The sequence below is a fragment of the Eimeria acervulina genome, genomic scaffold (genome assembly GCF_000499425.1).
Source record: "Eimeria acervulina Houghton genomic scaffold, Eah_scaff55, whole genome shotgun sequence".
Taxonomy (NCBI): Eukaryota; Apicomplexa; class Conoidasida; order Eucoccidiorida; family Eimeriidae; genus Eimeria; species Eimeria acervulina.
In genome coordinates, this window is record NW_013549737.1 from 60,885 (window position 1) to 80,291 (window position 19,407).

At 53.8% G+C, this 19,407-nt stretch overlaps 2 protein-coding genes across 2 annotated transcripts in view; both read right to left on the minus strand.

Annotated features, from left to right (window-relative positions):
• Positions 1–3,184: 3,184 nt before the first annotated feature.
• EAH_00010700 (hypothetical protein, conserved) lies at positions 3,185–14,615 on the minus strand (the record flags this gene model as incomplete). The annotated part of the gene is made up of 6 exons (XM_013395082.1): positions 3,185–6,850; positions 7,008–8,018; positions 8,147–8,635; positions 8,768–13,204; positions 13,372–13,668; positions 13,794–14,615. 6 exons carry the CDS (start codon positions 14,613–14,615, stop codon positions 3,185–3,187), a joined length of 10,722 nt encoding a protein of 3,573 aa, XP_013250536.1.
• Positions 14,616–16,119: 1,504 nt separating this feature from the next.
• The window catches only part of EAH_00010710 (hypothetical protein), a gene marked incomplete at both ends in the record, with an annotated part of 4,672 nt that continues 1,384 nt past the window's right edge, over positions 16,120–19,407 (minus strand). The window contains 6 exons of the mRNA XM_013395083.1: positions 16,120–16,510; positions 16,725–17,011; positions 17,292–17,435; positions 17,842–17,899; positions 18,232–18,341; positions 19,142–19,346. Of these exons, the coding sequence (XP_013250537.1) occupies positions 16,120–16,510; positions 16,725–17,011; positions 17,292–17,435; positions 17,842–17,899; positions 18,232–18,341; positions 19,142–19,346 (1,195 nt within the window). The remainder of the gene's footprint in view (positions 16,511–16,724; positions 17,012–17,291; positions 17,436–17,841; positions 17,900–18,231; positions 18,342–19,141; positions 19,347–19,407) is intronic.

Below are 19,407 nucleotides of genomic sequence, written 5' to 3' on the forward strand. Positions count from 1 at the left end.
TGTATTGGGGCCTGTTCTGTGGATATGTAGAACGTGGCCTCATTCTTATAAGCCGGCGGGACATCAGTTGCGCAGAGGAGTGTCATTTTGACCAATTTCATTTTAGCAGACACGAAGGAAACATGGCCCACACAAGGGCGCAAGCTGCACAGTTAATGCGTAGCATCCAAAATATGACAAAAGTACAAGCGCGCTATTGCATTGCGAATGCAGCTGTTGCCTCCTGTAGAATAGAAGCAGCATATATACAGCAGGGAGTCGCTGCTGCTCTCTGTGCTGCGCTGCCCCTCAGCTTCGTTCTTGCCATCTTTTGCTGCACTTGTATTATTGCGTGCTGGAAGATAGCACGGAAATGTGGGAAAAAGGTGCAGAGCACCTAACTGGCTTGTTGGCCAGCGAGCAGCTAGCTCGATTTCCGCACGCTTCCCTTGGGTTGCGTGCCTTTCTTTTCTGTGGCGCCCTCTCTGTATAGGCAGCATCTCTTCAGATGCTCGCTGGCTCACGGGATGCACTATCAGTGCGAGCAGGCTTGCATGAACACACGTCGGTTCTTCACGCTATCACTTGTGTACAGAGGTTGTTCAGTAAGAATGGCGTGCTAGGACTTTGCAGTTTTGCTTGCCTGCTCTTCTTGTTCGCATAGTACACTTGCGCACATTCTCCCGATGTTTTGCCCTCTGCTTAGTTACAATTTGTCAATGGATTCCGTCGTTGAATACCATAGCAGATATTGTGCCTGTGGGATAACGTGGGACATTTGCTGTGCATGCAGGCTTGACAAACATGCTTTTGCTCTCTCTCTGTAGATCAGTGGTTGCTGTTATGCTGCACCTCTCTTCTCTTGCCATTACTCCCCGTGCGCAACTTGATTGAATCCATTGTAATTTGCTCTGATGTGGAATGTGATTGTCTTGCCCTGCATGAACTACATGTCCTCTTCTGTCTTGGTTTGCACGCTTGTAAACCCTCGCAGGGTGGTGGTTCTAGGTTATCGTTACCGGACCACGGGGGCTGTTGTGCCATTTGACCGTAAGTTCAGTTCCAGACCATATATCTTTTCCATTGCATCAGTTTGTGAGCACTGAGTGATCCTCATCTTTTCTATAGCGTCCTCAGAGGCATCTCTTTAGATGTCTCTATGTTGTGTGCGCGAGGCGCTCACCATACACAGCCAACTTTCTTGAAGGAGCGGCTAAACTGTGCTGCTTTGGATCTCGTTATCAGAGGTAGTTTGTGGTCATCTGTCGTAGAAGAATTTCTTCACGCTCATCATCAGCAGATACATTTCCTCTGCATCATGTTATTAGAGGTGGCTTCTGCTTCTCTGCTGTAGAAGAATGTCCTCACGGGCATTACTTAGTTGAAACCACTTTCATTAGCACCCTAGCACCACTGCACAGAGCCCAGTCAGAAGGCCTTTGCAGCTCAGCGCAGAAGAGCGAAAAAATTGCCAAGTGGAAGGGATGCGAGCGCGAGCACGCAAAAGTAGAAGCAGCAGCAGGACAAAGCACGCAGCATCTCATACATAGTCTGCATTGCTTTTTTGGAGGGTGGAAATTCCCCGTGGCCTCGGTGCAGTCGTTGAGCGCTTGGCAAGAAGCGCTTAACGATTGCCTGTTCCGTTTCCTTTGTCTTTCTGAGTCGCAGTGAAGGTACGTAAGTGGCTATTAAGGTGATGGGCAGACGAAGGCACCAGCTGAACACTCGTATACCAGACGAATGCCGACAAGCGGGACAGAATGCATCGTACTAAAAACCAGACTTTATATCATGCCTTTTCAGTAAAACCGGCGGAATTTCATTCTTCTAGTCGTCTACGAGCACTTCATTGCACCAGAGAAACAGCAGAACTCGCATATTACTTAAGCATATACACGCAGGTGAATTAGTCTGTCACCCGGCAAGTTGCTGTTCACTAGTACGCAAACATGTGAAGGCTTTTTGTGTTGACGGAGATGCCCAGGTATGAGTGTGCAGGCCATTTCTGGGTGTATGATGCTAAGGCGCATTCGTACTGGCATCGGCACGGTTGGCGTGAATGAGGATGTCGATGTTTATGTATGTTTTTGCACTTGTGCATGCGCCGGAACTATACCAACACCTATTCTGATGCAGGTGCAGAAGCACGTCCTACCTATTGTATGCGTGAGTACGTATGTGGTGGAGTGTTTTGGAGTGATGCATTTCTGCAGGACAACTCTTCAGGAATGCATTGCACTTAGAACTAGTCTTCAGGAAGGCATTGCACTGTTCCAATTGATTTGACACAAGTTGCACCCTCGTTCAAACTCCGTCTAGCAAAATTCAGGCGGAATTTTAGAGAGCTAGAAAGGCAAAAGCTCTTGAACCGTGGACTCTGTGTACATAATGCGACTACCTATGGCGCATGCATTGGCCGACGCAGAGGTTGTTGCAGCTCTTCGGTCTCAACTACAGCAGATGTTAGAACAACCGACAGATGCCGGTCCTTCAGTTCGCTTAACAAAAGTAAACTAGTATAGTACCCGAAAGTCACTCAACATGCACGACCGCCTACGACAAGAAAAGGAAATCTGTGGATACCAGTACATGCATAGCGTATGGAGCTGTGGGCGTCCAGAAAAACCTCGCAGTACACTGTTCGTTATAATCGATTTGTCTATCTGTATTTGTGTTAAGCCTAAGGACTGCTCTTCTCAGGGGCAGGCATCAACAACAGTTAATCTTTCTTGCCTGCAGAACTGTGGGAGTGCGGCTTCAGCTTCATTCGTCCAAGGAAACAAAAGGAACCTCTTAAGGAATTGGGTCTCAAATTCTTCATTACATTCGACAAGCCCGTCAAAAATAAGACAAAGAATACGCAATGAGATGAACAGCCTCTCAAGTACTTGGGAAACAAGCCAAGAGAAGTAGCCCCTTTAGTACATCTATATATATATATATATATATATATATATATATTATATAGATACGTATAGATACATATATATGCGTATATTGGCGTATATATATATTATCAAACAATGCTATTATATAGGCAAATAATCAAGTGAAAAAAGTGGGCGCACGTTCCATAGCCCGTAGGTGCAGCCGTGAGTTCTTTCGGCGGTTCCGATGCATAACTGCTGGGCCAGAAGATTTCGCTTGTCTCAGTGCCTCAGTTTATATGGCTTCACTTAATAGTTTAAGTGTTAATAGTGACGAACTAGTTTTCCCCCTGGTGAGACTGCAGCGGATCTCCTGCTGAAGAACAATGTGATACAGTGACACTGGACAGGCCAGAAAGCGTGAAGTCCGAGTCGTCTTCTGTGGCCTCCGATGCTGCAGGAGGCGAAGGCCCCATTTCGAAGAGAAACACTCTGTCTCCGCTGCCTGTTGAGACCCTTAATCGGCTCGAAGGTGACACTTCACCTGCTGCTGCTGCTGCTGCACGTGCTTCCCCTTCTGCTGCTGCGCGTCTCCTCTCAGGCAGACGCTCCAGCTCTTCAGTTGCTGTGTCACTGCTGCTGCTCCCCCTGCCGCTGCTGCTACTGCGGTGATTGCCCCTTCTGCCACACACTGGGGGGAAGGACGGCGTCTCCCGCTGGGGAAGGCCTGTGACAGCAGCAGGCACTGCTGTATCCGCAGCTTTCCCGGGTTGCTGCAGCAGCAGCTCGTGCCTCCGATGGTGTCTCTGCCGTCCCCTTCGCTGTTGCTGCTTGTCGTCTATTGATCGTGCGGGATTCTGCGCAGTTTCCGCAAAAACTTCTTCTGCAGTTATCATTGCTGCTGCTTCTACGCCTACAGCGGGTTTGTTTTCTGCTTCTGATGAGCCATCTGATGCTGCTGCTTCTGCTGCTGCAGCGCATGCGTCATCACAGTGCGGTGCTGGACTCTGCGGCAGCAGTTGCTGCTGCGGCGGATGGTGATGCAGCATCGGGTAAGTGCGCGCGCTTGTGTTGCTGCCGCCGCTGCTGCTGCTGCTGCTGCTGCTGCTGCGCCTCCATGAGTTCTTATTGCTCCTAATACTATGCTGGCTGCTGCTGCTTCTATGATGAGCCAAAGATGGAGAAGCAGAGGGCGAACACCACCTGCCATCCTCCGCATGCAATGCAGCTGCAGAGTTTCGCTGGCGTTTTTCTGAGTCCTTCCCACCCGTAGGGTCGCTTTGAGGCTGCTGCAAATCCACCGCAGCATTGTCGGTAACCCCTGCTGCTGCTGTTGCTGTACTTGCTGCTGCACCGGTATCCGTTCCGCTGAGACTCGAAGGGGAATGGTCGTTGCACGGAACCATTTGTTGCAGCACACGCTCTGATGCTGCTGCTGCTGCTGCCGACACCGTTTCCTGTTCTGGTCTAGGTGCCGTACTTGCATCTGCTGCACCTGCTACATCTGCTGCTGCATCTGCCAAAGACGGTGTCTTTTTCTGTGCGCGCCGAGCAGCAACGGCGCAGCGCAGCACTAGCCGGTGTAGGCCAGCAACAAAGGCTTCTAAGAAGGCGATGTCTTGCTGCTGCAGTGCGTTTAGAGAGATGCCACTGACGGACAGGCACAGCGGGCTTGACGCACTGTCCTGCTGCTGCTGCCCATCGTGCTGCAGCTGTTGCTGCTCCTCCTGCTGCTCTTGCTGCTGCAGCGAGTGTACACCGGGATGATCCCGAAGCGCCAGAGCATCCAGCAGCTGCTGCACCGTCGGCGCTACAGGGCAGATTGCACTCCCCAGTGCGGACTCCGCGTCTTCCTCTTGATCGGAAGTATGCCTGTGCGAAAGAGAAGAGCCAGAGAGGGCTTTGCCGCTGACAAAAAGGTCGCTCGTGCTGCTGCTCACCTCGTAGCTGTTGTTGCTGCTGCTGCTGCTGTTGCTGCTGCTAAGGTCCCCACTGCAGTGGAAACTGAAGAAGCGCGCATATCCTCTGACGGTCATCAGGACAAACTCGCTAAGCTGAGCCACGCGACTGTCGGACTCTTGCTGCTGTTGCTGCTGCTCCTGCTGCTGCAGCATGCGCTGCTCCTCTCGCAGATGTGCGTACACCGTCTGCAGAAGGTCTCGCTGCATCGCGAGACTCTGCCGAAGAAGCTCATGTTGATCTTCATGCTGCTGCTGCAACTCCCCTGCATGCTGATGCTGCACCTCTTCAGCAGCTGCCACATGCTCCTCGAGTTGCTCCAGCAGAAGCTCCTGTTGCTGCTGCTGTGCCTCAGTCGCCCCTTCGCCACCAGCAAAGCCCTCCGCCTTGTGTTGCTGCATATACTTTTGTTGCTGCTGCAGGGCCTCTCCCGAAAACAGGGTTTGCTGCTGAGCCCGTGCAGCATTCTTTGAAAAATTTGGTGAGACCTGCTCATACTGCTGCTGCTGCTGCAACTTCGATGCCTGCTGCAGCAGCAGCAACCTATGTTTCTCCAGACGCCGCTGCTGCTGCTCCTGTTCGTGTGCCGTTTGCTCCTGGGCAACTCGCTGCAGCAGCAGTTGCTGCCGCTTTTGTTCCAGTGTCCCCTGCTGCAGTTTCAGCTCGGCCTGTGCTGCCTCGAGCTGTTGCTGCTGAAACGAGAGTTGCTTCTCTCGCTGCTGCAGTTCTGCTGCTTGCTGCTGTATGGATTGCTGCAGAATCTGCTGCATTTTTCTCAAAGCCGCCACTTCTTCTAAAAGTGCCTGCTTCGAGTCCACTTCGTCTGCTTGCCGTTGCTGCTGCTCCTGCTGCAGCCGCTGCTGCTGCTGCAGCTCCTGCAGCTGCAGGCGGACTAACGAAAGCTCCTGTGTCTGCTGCTGCAGCTCATGGGTTTTTATCTGCAGCTCCTTACGAAGCCTTGTAAGCTGGCGCTGCAGCAACTGCTGGCGACCCTGCTCTCCTGGTTTCTGGTGGTGGTGGTGGTGGTGCTGCTGCTGCTGCTTCTGCGTGCAAGAAGCATCTGTGGCAGAGGAAGAACCGTAGATGAGATCGGGCTCTCCCAGTGTCTCCTGCTGGGGAGTGAATGGGTCGAAGCTGGTGCTGCTTCTGTCTTTGCTGCTGCTGCTGTTGCTGCTGTCCTGGCTGCCGCTGTTGCTACTGCTTTCCGCTGAACACGCCGCTTCTTCCTCTTGCGTCTCCCTCATAAGACGCTGCAGCAGCAGCAGCTGCTGTTGCAGCTGGTGGACCTGCTGCAACGTCTTGAAAACAGCAGCAGCGGTTGAGCTGGAGGGGTCACTTGGCTGCTGCTGCTGCTGATGCTGCTGCTGCTGCTGCATACGCTCTACCTGCTGGAGTTGCTGCAGTTGACTATCTAGCAGCGCGCAGCAACTAAGGGTCCGATCCGCATGCCTCAGCAAAGCGTTCATGCGCTGCTGCAGAAGCTGCTGCTGCTCGCTTTCATTCTTGCTGTGCTGCGGCTGTTGCTGCATCTGCTGCTGCGTCTGCTGCTCGTGCTGCTCCTCTAGCGCCTGTAGCTGTTGCTGCAATTCGGTGAGCTGCAGCTGCAACTGCATTGCTCTGGAGACCTGCTGCTGCAGCTCCGCTTCAAGCTGCCGCCGCTGCTGCAGCGTCTGCTCTTCGTACTGTTTCTGCTGCAGCTGCTGGCGCTGCAGCTGCTCCCTTAGTGCATCTCCTTCACGCTCTTGCTGCTTCTGTTTCTTTTGGAGGTCCTCCGAGTGCTGCCGTAGCTGCTGCAATTCCGCTGCGTGCTCCCGCTGCTGCTGCTGCTGTTGCTGCTGCAGTTTCTCACGGTCGCGCTGCGCTTGCGCGATTTTTTGTGCTGCTTGCTGCTGTTGTTGCTCCAGTTGCTGCCGCAGCAGCTGCAGCTGCTCTTTCTGCTGCAGGCAGCTGCTCCTGTCATCTTGCTGCTGCTGCTGAGCATCCAGTAGCTTCTGCTGCAGCTCGGCGTTAGCCTGCTGCAGTTTCATTAACTGCCCGTAGAGCTCCTGAGGATAACACAAAACAGGAGCAAAGGCCCTGGCGCATGCAGCAACAGCAACAGCAGCAGCAGCAACAGTAGCGGCAGAGACAGGAGAAAGTGACTACGTAGCTACCACGGGGTGCATGCGGTGCAGCAGTTAGTACAAGGAGACAAATCCATACCTGAATGTGCTGCTGCTGCGAGCCGACCTCCTGCTGCAGCTCCTGCATGGCTTGGGGCACGTCGCTGTCTGCATTGTGCTCCTGCTGCTGCTGTTGCTGCTCCTGCTGCTGCCTTATGCGGCGCTGCTGCTGCTCCAGCTCGCGTCGGAGATTCACGGCGGCTTCCTCTTGATCAGAAAGCCGCTGCTGTTGCATCTGCAGCTCTTCAAGCTGCTGCTGCAGCAGCAGCTGCTGCTGCTGAAACTCTTGCTGCTGCAGCAGCTGCTTTTCGGCGAGTTCTTTCTCACTCTCCACCAGCCGCTGTTGCTGCCGAGCCAAGTGGTCTTGCTGCTGCTTCAGAAGCTGCTCCTGCAGCTGCTGCTGTTGCTGCTGTACCTCTCTCTCGCGCACAAGGCGTTCTGCCTCCCGTTGCTGCTGCTGCAGCTGTGCAGCAATGCGACGCTGCTGACTCTCTACTCGGTGGCGCTCTTCCCTGGCTACTCGCTGCTGCTGCTGCAGGTCCTGCTGCTGCTGCTGCAGCTCCTCTTGGCGCTGATTCAGACCCCTTCTTCGTTCCTCCAGCTCTTGCTGTTGCTGTTGCAGGTGCTGCTGCTGCTGCTGCAACTTTTGTGACTGCAGCTCCATCTCCTCGCGCTTCTGCTGCACTTCGGAGTGGCGCCGCTCCGTTAAGTGCCGTTGCTCTTGCAGCTGCAGCTGCTGCTGCTGCATTTCCTGCTGCTGCAGTTGCAGTAGCTGCTGCTGCTCTCGCAACTCCTGCTGCTCCTGCTGCAGCTTCTCGCTCAGGGCGTCAAACTCGCGCTGCTGCTGCTGCAGCGAAAGCCTGTCTTCATCAAGCTGTCGATACTCCTGTTGCAGCAAACGCTGCTGCTCCTGCTGCTGCAGCAGGAGGCGCTGCCGGTCGTCTTGCAGATTGCGCTGCTCTTGGCGCAGCTGCTGCTCTGCTCTTTGGAGCTGCTGCTGCTGTTCCTGCTGCTGCTGCTGCTGCTGCTGCTTTGAAGAATCATGTTCAGCCTGAGCAGCAGCAGCACAAGACATAAGCAGAGCGACGGCATGGAAGCCGCGAACAGGAACGTCTCAGTAGACACAACATCGGAGGCAGCAGCAGCAGCAACAACAGCAGCAGCGGCGCGGCAACCAACCAGAAGTTCCCTCAGGCGAGTCGATAGGCGGGAGATAGTTTCTTCTGCGTCTCTCTGCTGCTCCTGCAGCTCCGACTGTAACATGTGCTGCTGCTGCTCATGCTTCTGTTGCTGCACGCGCAGCTGCTGCAACTCTTCTTCCTGATCGCGCAGCTGCAGCTCGCGCTCTTGTATCTGCTGCTGTAGAGCCTGGTGCTGCTGCTGCAGCCATTGCTCCCGCTGCTGCAGCTGCTGCTTGTCAGCCTGCAACAGCAGCAGGGCTGTGTCGATGTAGCGCGTCTTGGATTGCTGCTGGGTTTCCTGCTGCACTCGTTTCAGCTGCTGCTGCAGCTGCTCCTGCAGAAGCTGTTGCTGCTGCGCCTCCATTTGCTGCCGCTGCTCCTGAAGCTGCTGCTTCTGCCACGCCTGCAGCAGCTGCTGCTGGTCTTGCAGCTGCAGCCGGGAGACATGCTTCTGACGCACAGCGAAGAGGTAGACGCACTGCCAGACCTGCACCAAGCACCCACGGAGATTGCAGCAGCAGCAGATGCAGCAGCAGATGCAGCAGCTAGTGCACCAGCAGACGTAGCACGGTAGGCAGCAGCAAACATCAGCAACATAAGATTCTTTTGAAGTCCTCACGTGCTGCAGCAGCCACGAAGTAAGACGGCGATCAGGCAGCAGCACTGAAGGGAACAAGGGAAGCTCGTGCAGCTTGCTGCTGCTTTGGTGCAGCAGCTGCAGCAGCTGCTGCAGCTGTTGCTGCAGGTCGCTAGGAGACAAACCCTGCAAAAGATCTCTAAACTGAGACCGCAGCTGCTCCAGCACTTCTCTGCATGCAGCTGCAGCAGCGAGGCCCTTGCGTGCTGCTGCGCACGCCTCTGCCTTGGCGCGTGCTGCAGCTGCCACCGATTTTTGTTGTTGCTGCTGCAGTTGCTGCAGGTGCTGCAGCTGCTGCTCGGCTTCAGTGAGCTTCTTGTGCTGCTGCTGCAGCTGCTCTGCTGCCTCCTGTTGCTGTTTTCGGGCCAGCAGCAACTCCTGCTGCAGCAACCGCTGCGCTTCGTGGTCTCCGCTGCGCAGCTGCTGGGCTTGCGGAGAACCAGGTGCAGCAGCAGCATTAGCAGCAATTGCTGCTGCTGCCGCAGCTGCGTCTCCTGCTGCAGGCACGCGGACGTAGGTAACATGCGCATGCAAAGGGCAGCAGCACGGCTGAAGCCAACGAGGCAGCAGCAGCCGCTGCTGCTTCTTTAGCAGCGACTTCTCCCACGTCAGGCCCCTGCACTCGTCTGCAGCAGCTGCTGCTTTGCCGAACTTCTCAGCAGCAGCAGCAGCAGCGGCGGCGGCGGCGTCCGCTGCTGCACCTTTTACGGCTGCTGCCTCTTCTGCTGCTGCATGCGCCGCATGCAGACATGCGAAGAAACCGCCACAGGAGGAGCAAAGCAGCCGGCAGCCGCCGGCTGCAGCGGTTGCTGCCAGCACTGCAACAAAAGCCAGGGCAGCCTCCTGCTGCAGCTGCAGAAGCTGCTGTTGCTTCTGCTGCTGCTGTATGGTCTCCACGCCCTCGCAGTCTGGTGCTGCAGTTGCATTGTAGTTGTGTTTTGCTGCCCTGCTCCTGTGCCCGTACTGCAGATGTTGGTGGCTGCTGCGCTGGGCGGTTGCTATAAATGATACCGCAGAAGCTGTTTCTTGCTGCTGCTGCTGCTGCTGTTGCTGCAGCTGCTGCTGACGGTGCAAGCGCGGAGGAGGCGCTGCAGGGTCTGCGATGCCGTCGACTTCCTTCAGCAGATCAACGAATTCCTCCACGGGGTGTACAGACACCTCATGCCTATGTTGCTGATGTTGCCGCTGCTGCTGTTGCTGCTGCTGCTGCAGCAGCCTGCGCACGTAGCGGCTTGGAGTGGAGTTCATGGTCCAGGAAGAGTCGCTGTCCGGTGTTTGCTGCCGCTGCTGCTTCTGCTGCTTCTGCTGCTGCTGCTTCTGTTGCTGCACTACTTTGCGCCGCCGGCCTGCACGACCTGTGAAGGCTCCACTTAGATACAGCCTATCGCCGCTGATGCTGCTGCTGCTGTTGCGTCTGCTGCTGCTCTGACGGTTTCGCTGCTGGGCTCTTGTGCGGGTAGAGCTTCTCTGTACAGCGCTTACAGCAGCATCACCAGCAGCATGCAGCAGAGAACGGTGCAGCCTCTGGCGCCTCCTGCAGCAGCGGCAAGAGCATCGGTCTCCATCAGCAGCAGCAGCTGCCGCAGCAGCAGCAGCAGCCGTTGCTGCTGCTGACAAGGAACGCCTCCTTCGTGTTGGGATCGCACTTTGCTGCACCCATGAAACGCTGCTACGACCCCGAAGCCTCGCCGTGCTGCTGTTCCTGCTGCTGCTGCTGCTGCTGCGGTTGCCGCTGCTGCTGCTGCTGCCATCTGCACGATGAAGGCCGAAAACGGGCGCAGAAGCATCTCCCCCTCTCTTGCTGTCTACAGCTACTGCTGCTAAGGACTCCGCATCCTGTTGCTGTTGCTGTTGCTGCTGCGGCTGCTGCTGTGGCTGCTCATCCTGTAGCAGATATGCCGGATCCACCTGTGTCTCTGCATCAAGTGTCTCGACAAAAGAAGAACTAGCAGCAGCAGCAGCCGCTGCTGCTGTATCTGATGCTGTTCCCGTTGTCTTGTCTCTGTTGCACTGGATCTTCACGCTGCGCTGCTGCTGCAAAGGCGTTTGGGTCTCCGCCTCACGCGCCTTCGCCTTTGTCGACCCCCCTTCTGCTGCTGCTGCTGCACTGGGTTTCTGCTGCTGCTGCTGCTGTTGCAGCATGAGTTGCTGCTGCAGCAACGGCTCCAGAAGCGACAGCTCAGTTTGTGTCTCCGAAGTGATGGCATCGGCCATGAGACGCTGCAACTCTGTCTGCGTCTCCTGCTGCTGCTGCTGCTGCTGCTGCGTTGTCTGCACAGCCACAGAGACCATATTCCGCTCACCTGACTGCTGCGGATGTACTACTACTGCTGCTGCTGCTGCTGCTTCTGCTGCTGCACGGTCCTTGTGTGCCGCAAGGAGCGCCTCATAATGTTCCCTCTGCTGCTGCAGTGCCTCTTCCGCTGCTTCGAGTTGGCGCTGCAGCTGCTGTAGCTCCTGCTGCTGCAGCTCGTGCTGCTCTTGCTCCTTCTCCCTCTGCTGCTGCAGCTGCTGCTCGGCTTCTCGAGTCTCCAGCAGCTGCACTTGTGCTGCGCCCAACTCCCGCTGCGCTGACTCTGCCCGTTCCCTCTCTGCTTCCTGCAGCAGCAGCAGCAGCAGCAGCAAATCACACGGTCCAGACGAAGCTTCAAGGGAAGCAGCAACAGCAGCAACAAATACAGCAGATACAGCAACAACAACAGCAGCAGCAGCAGCAGCAGCAACAGCAGTAAGACAGTGCATCACCTTAGCCTTGCTGAGCTCTTGTTGTGCCTTCTGCAACTGCTGCTCCTTTTGCTGCCATTCGTGCTGCAGTTGTTTCAGGTGCTGCAGCTGCTGCTGCAGCTGCCCAAGCTCCTGCTGCAGCTGCTGAAGCTCATGCTGCTGCCGTTGCTGTTCTTCGTTGTGCATATCCTCGGTCTGCACGCCGACTGTAGCGACCTGTGGGGCCTGCTGCAGGTGCAGCTCTTGCTGCTGCTGCTGCTGCTGCTGCTGGGGTTCACTCAATGACTCGAGGTCTCCAGCTTCGAGCGCTGCTGATAATTGTCTCCTTCGCTGCACCTGTCTCTCCCAGAGCAGCAGCGCCTCTTGCTGCTGCTTCGCAGTGCTGACACTGTCGATCGCCACGCCTCCATCGAGCGTGCTGCTGCTGCTGCTGTTGCTGCTGCTGCTGCTCCTGCTGCGGCGCTTGCTGCTGCTGTTGCTGCTGATGCTGCTGTTCCTCGCCATTGCTTCGCGGCCCGGTGAAGTGGACCGAGCTCTCTGGCGCCTTGCCGCCCGCTGCAGTAGCTGCTGCTGCTGTTTCTGCTGCTGTTGTTGTTGTTGCTGCTGCTGCTGCAGCTGCTCCAGGTAGGACGACAAGTTTAGCTTCAGTTCTTCATTAAGTGGCTGCTGCTGCAAGGAGCACAACAGCTCGTTGAGGTTCTCGCGCAGCTCTGCGTCTTCGGTTGCTGCAGACTGCTGCAGCGAGTTTCTGCTGTTGCTGTTGTCTTCGCCCCCGCTGCTGCTGCCGCTGCTGTCGTGCTGCAGCCGCTGCAGGACGAGCTGCAGCAAACGGCGAATCCACTGCGAAAGCTGAGCGTTGACAGATACAAGGGAGCTCACTTGCTGCTGCAGTGTCTCCACGCTTGCAACCTGCTGCTGCTGCTGTTCATCTTGCTGCTCCTCCTCATCAGGCTGCTGCTGCTGTTGCTGTTGCTTCTGACCCTCCTGCAGGTGCTGCTGCTCATCGCAGCGCTGCTGCAGCAGGCGAATAGCAGCAACAAATCGATCCCTCTCCTCAAGCAGCTGCAGTTGCTCTTGCTGCTGCTGCGCCAGCTGCTGCTCCAGGTTAGCCTGCTGCAGCTGCTGCTCTTCATGCTTTTGCTGCTGCTGTTGCTGCTGCTGCTCGTACATTTGAATCTGCTGCTGAGCTTGCTGCAGCTCAGCTTTGGTCTGCTGCAGCTCATGACGCTGCTGCTGTGTCTCTTGGTGCAGCTGCTGCAGCTGCTGCTCGTATGGCTCAGCTGCCAGCTGCCGCTCCAGCAGCAGCAAAGCTGCAATGCCTTCTGACTCTCCCCCTCCCCCTGCAGCAGCAGCAACTGCTGCGGGCCCCACAGCTGCAGCAGCCGCGGCGTTGCGTCGATACTCTGCTGCTTCCTCCTGAAGCTCTTCATTTCGCTGCTGCAACAGGTCAACTCGTTGCTGCTGCTGCTCCATTTGCTGCTGCACCTCATGGCTAATGCGCTGCTGCAGCGATAGCTGCTGCTGCAGCCGCGCGTTGCTCTGCTGCTGCTGCTGCAGCAACTGCTGCAAGGCATCACGCATCTCGGTAGCAGCAGCATGCTTCTGCTGCAGTTCCACGAGTTGCTGCTCCAATGCTGCGGTCTGCTGCTGCAGCACCTGCGTCTGTCGCTGCCTCTCCGTTGCTTCCGCTTCCGCCTGCAGCAGTGAAACACAGCAGCAGCAGCAAAACGCAGCAGCGGTAATCAGCAAGCTGAGTCAGCAGCAGCAGCCATCCCAGCTCTCTCCCTGCTGCTGCAGCACGCCCCACTGCCGTTTCAGCAAGAACACGCAGCACAGCACCAACGGCAGCTGCAGCAGCTCACCTCGGCTACGCGTTCAAATGCCTGCTGCAGATGCTGCTGCAGTGCTGCTGCTGCTGCTCTGCTTTGCACCCTGAAGCTGTCGAGTGCAGCAGCAAGGCCTCGCAGCTGCTGCTCTTTCTGCAGCAGCTGCTGCTGCAGCCTGTGGGTTTGCGTCTGCTGCATGTCTACGCCAACGCCTAGATGCGGCAGCAGAAACTGCTGCTGCTGCTGCTGCTGCTCTTGCTGCTGCTGCAGCAGCAGTAGATCCCTCCGCGTCTCCGCCAGCTCCAGCTGCAGCTGCTGCCGTTGCTCTCTCTCCTAAGAAGCAGAAAAAGCAGACATAAACCCTAAACCCTAAACCCTAAACCCTAAACCCTAGGCCTCTGCCCTGTGCAGCTCTTTGCTTCTGACTGCGTTCAGCAGCCGCATAGGTTTGCCGCTACCTCTGTCTCTCTATGCCTCTCCCCTTGCTGCTTCTGCTGCTGCTGTTGTTGTTCCTGCTGCTGCTGCTGTGTCTGCCTGCGTGTGCCGCTGTCTCCTGCTGCTATTTGCTGCCTATGCATCGTTTTTCTTACAAAGTTGAGTGCTGCATCTTTTGCTGCTGCTGCAACCTGCAGCAGCGCCATTTGCTCCTTCAAGTCCCCTGCACCACCTGCTGCTCCTGTAGCAGCAGCAGCAGCAGCTGCTGCTGCTGCTGCTGCAGCAGCCGCTGCAGCGTCATGTGGCGCTGCTGCTGCTGCATCTTTCACGTTTGTACGGCTCCCCACAGCAGCAGCAGCAGCTGCTGCTGTTGCCGCTCCCCCTTCAAGTCGTGGCGGCTGCACCAGAATTAAGTCAAGTTTGGGCTGCTGCTGCTGCTGCTGCCGTTGCTGCTGCTGCTGTTGCTGCTGCTGCTGCAGAAGAGTCGCAGGGAGCGGAAGGTGAGGAAGGTCGCCTGGTATCGCAACTGCGTCCGCACTGTCCTGCTCCTCAGCAGCAGCAGCAGCAGCAGCAACAGCAACAGCAGAAAACCCCGCACTGCTGCGGCGCTCTGTACGGGGTGTGCTGCTGGGCGTGGAGATGCCGCAGTCTACCGGGAGGGGCCTCTCTACTTGCTGCACTGCAGCAGCAAGTTGCTGTTCCTGCTCATCGCTGCTGTCGAGGTAAGAGCGCGAAGCAGCACCTGCTACTGCTGCTGCTGCTGCTGCTGCTGCTGCTTCTGCTGCTGCTGTTGCTGCTGCAGCACGAGGTCCAGGAGGCCCACCTGGGGCCCACGGCGGCTCCATCTGCGTTGCCGCAGCAAAATGTCTGAGCAGGCTTCAAGAGATGACACAGACGACAGCAGCAGCAGCATCTCCGCAGCAAGCCTTTTGTGGTGCTGCTGCTGTTTCTGCTGCTGCTGTTGATATTGCTGCTGAGGAGGGTGCTGTCGCAGGTAAAGGGCGACGCCAGCAGCCTACGGGCACGCAAGTTAGCGCTGGCGCTTCTGTTGCTGCTGCAGTTGCTGGTGTTGCTGCTGCTGCTGCTGCATCAGCAGCAAGACAATGAGTAACGCTTTTAACAGCAGCAGGGTTTGCTGCTGAGGCCCTCCCTTTGCCGCCTCGGGCAGGGGTCTATACGCGCTGCTGCTGCTCCTGCATGCCTTTTAACCATATTGAAATTTATGAAAAAAGAATAATTTAATTATTATTATTATATTAAAATAAATAAATAATAAATATCTACTCACAAACTGCCTAGAGGAAGAGACCGGAGAGCAGCAGCACAGCCCTCGAGCTGCGGTCGGTGGTGGCGGCAGCAGCAGCAGCAACAGCAACAAGGGCATAGAAAGCAGCAGCAAGAAGAATAAACGAAATAAAGTAGATGTTAAAAATGAATTTAAAATTAAAATAAGCAAAGAAATCCACTCATTAATACTTAATTACGGGCAAACATACATACACTTCAGAGAGACAGACAGGGGGGCGGGCGCTGCTGCTAGCAGCAAGAAATCAGCAGCTGTTTGTGCAGCAACAAAACAAGAAGCAACAAGCAGCTGCAACAGCACTCCAGCCTATACAGCTGAAGCTTCAGGCTGCTTGCTGCTGCTGCTGAACAAAGACAGAACAAGCAGCTGCAGCACATGCTCTCGTTCTGCTGCAGTTCAAGCCACGGAAACCGCTGAGGCTCCTACACTCCTGTTGTTTTTGTTGCTGCAGCAGCAGCTGCTGCTGTTACAAAGCTGCTGTTGTTGCTGCTGCTGCTGCTGCTCCTACAGTGCTGTTACAGACACTGTGTAGTTATTTAAAGCAGTTGCCCTACGAATCAGTTGCCGCAGCAGCTGCAGCAGCACAACTGCACAGCAGCAACTGCAGCAGTAACTGTAGCACCAACTGTAGCGCCAACGACAACAACCGTCGCTGCTGCTGCTGCTGCTGCTGCCTTTTTATGGGTCGTTTCATCCCGGTTTGCTGCCTTAGTAATTAGTACTTAGCACTGAGTTGGCGCCCTTCGCTCTCCTTTTGTTACACAAGATATATATGTATATATATATATATATATATATATATATATTGCTTGTTCTATCTTACCGAACAACAAAGTAAATATAACAAATATATATTATATATTTAAGTATTAATACGTAAATATATATGAAACAGAGAAAGGCAAAAGGAGATAAAAGAAAAACCCTCAACAGAACAGGTCTGCTTGTGTTGCGCTTGCTTCTTATGCAGCTGCTGCTTGTGCTGCTGCTGTTTGTGCTGCTGTTCTTGTTGATGCTGCTGCTGCTGCTGCTGCTTCTCCAGCCTAGGTCAGCGGCGACGGAGGCCCCGAGGCTTCACATGCAGTAGGAGGCCGCGTGAGGTCTTCAGAGAAGTGCTGCTGGTGCTGCTGGTGTTGCTGCTGCTGCTGCAGCTGCTGCTGCAGCTTAGAGATGAAGACAGGGCCCCCAGCGAAACTATTTGCTGCCTCTTCGCTGCTGAAGAGACGCGGCGTGCACATGAAGCCATCAGCTCTCTTGTCTGTCACGCATCCATTGCTGCTGCTGCTGCTGCTGCTGGCAGCACTGAGCTGCTGCTGCAGCAGCAGCGAGGGGAAGCGTGCAGCAGAATTGTCGCTCCTCTGCTGCGCTGCTGCTGCCTTCATTTGACGTTGGTGTTCATAGAAATCATTAAAGTCTAAGCGCAAGCAGAGAGACCTGCAAACATTTAAACAAACAAATTAAACAAATTAAATAAATAAATAAATAAAATAAACAAAGAAATCTATGTTCGGTCCTGAAGCCGGTTTTGTTGTTGCTGCTGGTGCTGTTGCTGTTGCTGTTGCTGTTGCTGCTGCTGTTGCTGCCAGCAGAACAAAGTGAGCAGCACGAGAGGGTAGTACAAGACGCGAGGAGGAGAAATAATATTCACCTTAGCGCCATGCAATGATCGAGATGCATGCGGCTTCTGCTGCTGCTGCTGCTGCTGCTGCTGGTTGTCGCCTGCGCAGCAGCAGCTGCTGCCGCTCGGACTTCACTCTGCTTTAAGTCCAGCAGCAGCAGCAGCTGCTGCACCTGCTGCCGAAACACCTGTCGCTGTTCTTCTACCATGATCATGCTGCCGCTGCTGCTGCTGCTGCTGGCAGCAGCTTCAGCTGGGGGCAGATCTTCGTTAGGCCCTCGAAGTTGCTGCTCTGCTGCTGCAGCAAACCGAAACTCCTAAAAACAGACGCAACATAAACAGCTGCACCCTTAGCCTATCAGGCAAGTGCAGCAGAAACAGCAGCAGCAGTAGTTGTAGCAGTAGCAGTAATAGCAGCAGCAGCACCGCCGGTAGTAATCCCATTAGCAACAGCAGCATTAGCAGCAGCAACAGCAGCAACAACAGTAAATGCAGCAGTAACAACAGCAGCAGCACCAGCAGCAGCAACTGCAACAGCAACAGCAACAGCAGCAGCGGCAACAGCAGCAGCAGCAGCAGCAACAGCAGCAGCAGGACCGCTCGAGATGCCATAGAGGAGCATGTGTCGTGTATTTCTTGAATGAGTGCATGCAGCTGCACGCTGATGCTGCCCCTTCCACCAGCAGCAGCAGCTTCTGCTGCTGCTGCTGCTTCTTCTTCGCCGTAGAGGAACAGCCCATCCTAGAGAGACAAACAGAAGCAACAGCAACAGCAGCACCTGCTGCGTCTCATTTGCTGCTGCTGTGCTGCAGATAGCGTCCGCCTTTCAGGCAGAAGCAAAAGATACACTAGCAGCAACAGCAGCAGTACGCATGCAAACAGTACAAGCAGCAGCAGCAACAGGAGTAACACACGTAGACGCAAACAAGCAGCAGCAGCAGCAGCAGAAGCAGCAGCACCAGCAGTAGCAGCGAAAGGGGAAGCGATGAAAAGAGAAGCAGCAGCAGCCACAACAACAGCAAAAGTATAAGCAACACAGATATAGCAAAGCAAAGCAGCAGCAGCACAATCGGAAGCAATACATCGGCAGCAGCGGCAGCAGCAGCAACAACAACAGCAGCAGCATGAGGGATTAAAGGTAGCTTACGTGCTGCTGCTGAATGCACTGCCACAGAAGCTCAAGAAACTCGTCCACGTCGCGGCATCTGAGGGTAGCAGCAGCAGCAGCAACCCATAGCAACAGCAGCAACACATAAAAGCAGCAGCAGTGGCGCCCTTAGAGCATCAGAGCATCTCAGGTAGTAACGGATAGCAATATAGATATAAATGCTTGCTGCTGTTGCAACCCAAACTGATGCTGCTGCTGCTGCAACTCTAACTGCTGCTGCTGCTGCTGTTGCAAATCTAACTGCTGCTGCTGCTGCTGCTGCTGCAACTCTAACTGCTGCTGTTGCTGCTGCTGGTGCAACTCTAACAGCTGCCGCTGCTGCTGCTGCTGCTTCTGCAGCTGCTGCTGCTGCTGCTGTTGATGGTTTACTTGGGTATTTCTTTATAGAGGGTTCGCCACTTAGGACGGAGGACGTCTTCGTAGACAAAGTGCAGCCAATGACGCGAGAAGTGCAGCATTTCGTTCAACAGATGCGTCAGCTGAGCATGAATATAATATAATTTAATTAAATAAATATAATTAAACTCAATCAAATTAATATAATTAATTTAATTATATAAATATAATTATATTAACGTCAGGGCAATACAAAACCAATGGCGAGAGAAGTGCAGCAGCATCGTTCAATAGAGGAGTCTATCAAACATAAATACAAATAAATAAATATATTTAAGTATAACTAGATTAAATAAATATAATTAAATAAATATAAATAAATTAAATTAAATTAATACAATTAATTTAATTAAATAAACATAATCAAATGAACACAAAGACATTAAAACAAGCATAAAGACAAAGACAGAACATACAACAGTAAAACAAAGACAAGAAAATATATATATATATTTATTTATTATATAAATAATAAAAAATAATAATAAAATAATAACACATTATTATTACACACAATAAAATAATATAATAAAAAGAAAGACAATAAAACAAAACCAAGAAAATAAAGCAATCAAAAGAAAGGCAAGACAACAAAAATAAAAAATAAAGAGGAAGACGAGAAGATAAATTATTAATAATAATATAAAGACAAATTATTTGTTATAATATAATATAATTTTAATAATAATAATAATAATAATAATACTAACAATAATAATAATAGAAAAATTATATTATATAAACACAAAGATAAACAAAGAAAAAATGAACAAAGACGAAGACAAATAATAAAGACAGCAGCAAATACAAAATAAAACAAACAAAGACAACAAAGACAAATAATAAAGACAGCAGCAAAATTATTTATGGGCTTAAGAAGCACCTGCGCTATCTGCATTATAAGAATTTCTTCTCTTGCTGCTGCAGTTGCACGAGACACGAGATTACGTTCGGGTGCTGCTGCACCTGCTGCACGATCTGCTGCTGCTGCTGCTGCTGCTGCTGCTCGCTGCTGCTGCCGCAGCTGCTTCTGCAGCGATCCCCCCCTCAGCCACGCTGCATGTAGCTGCCGATGGGTGAGATGGCTCCTGCATGCAGCGCAAACCGTCAAACGAACGCTTCACTGCAGCAGCAGCAGCAGCAGCAGCA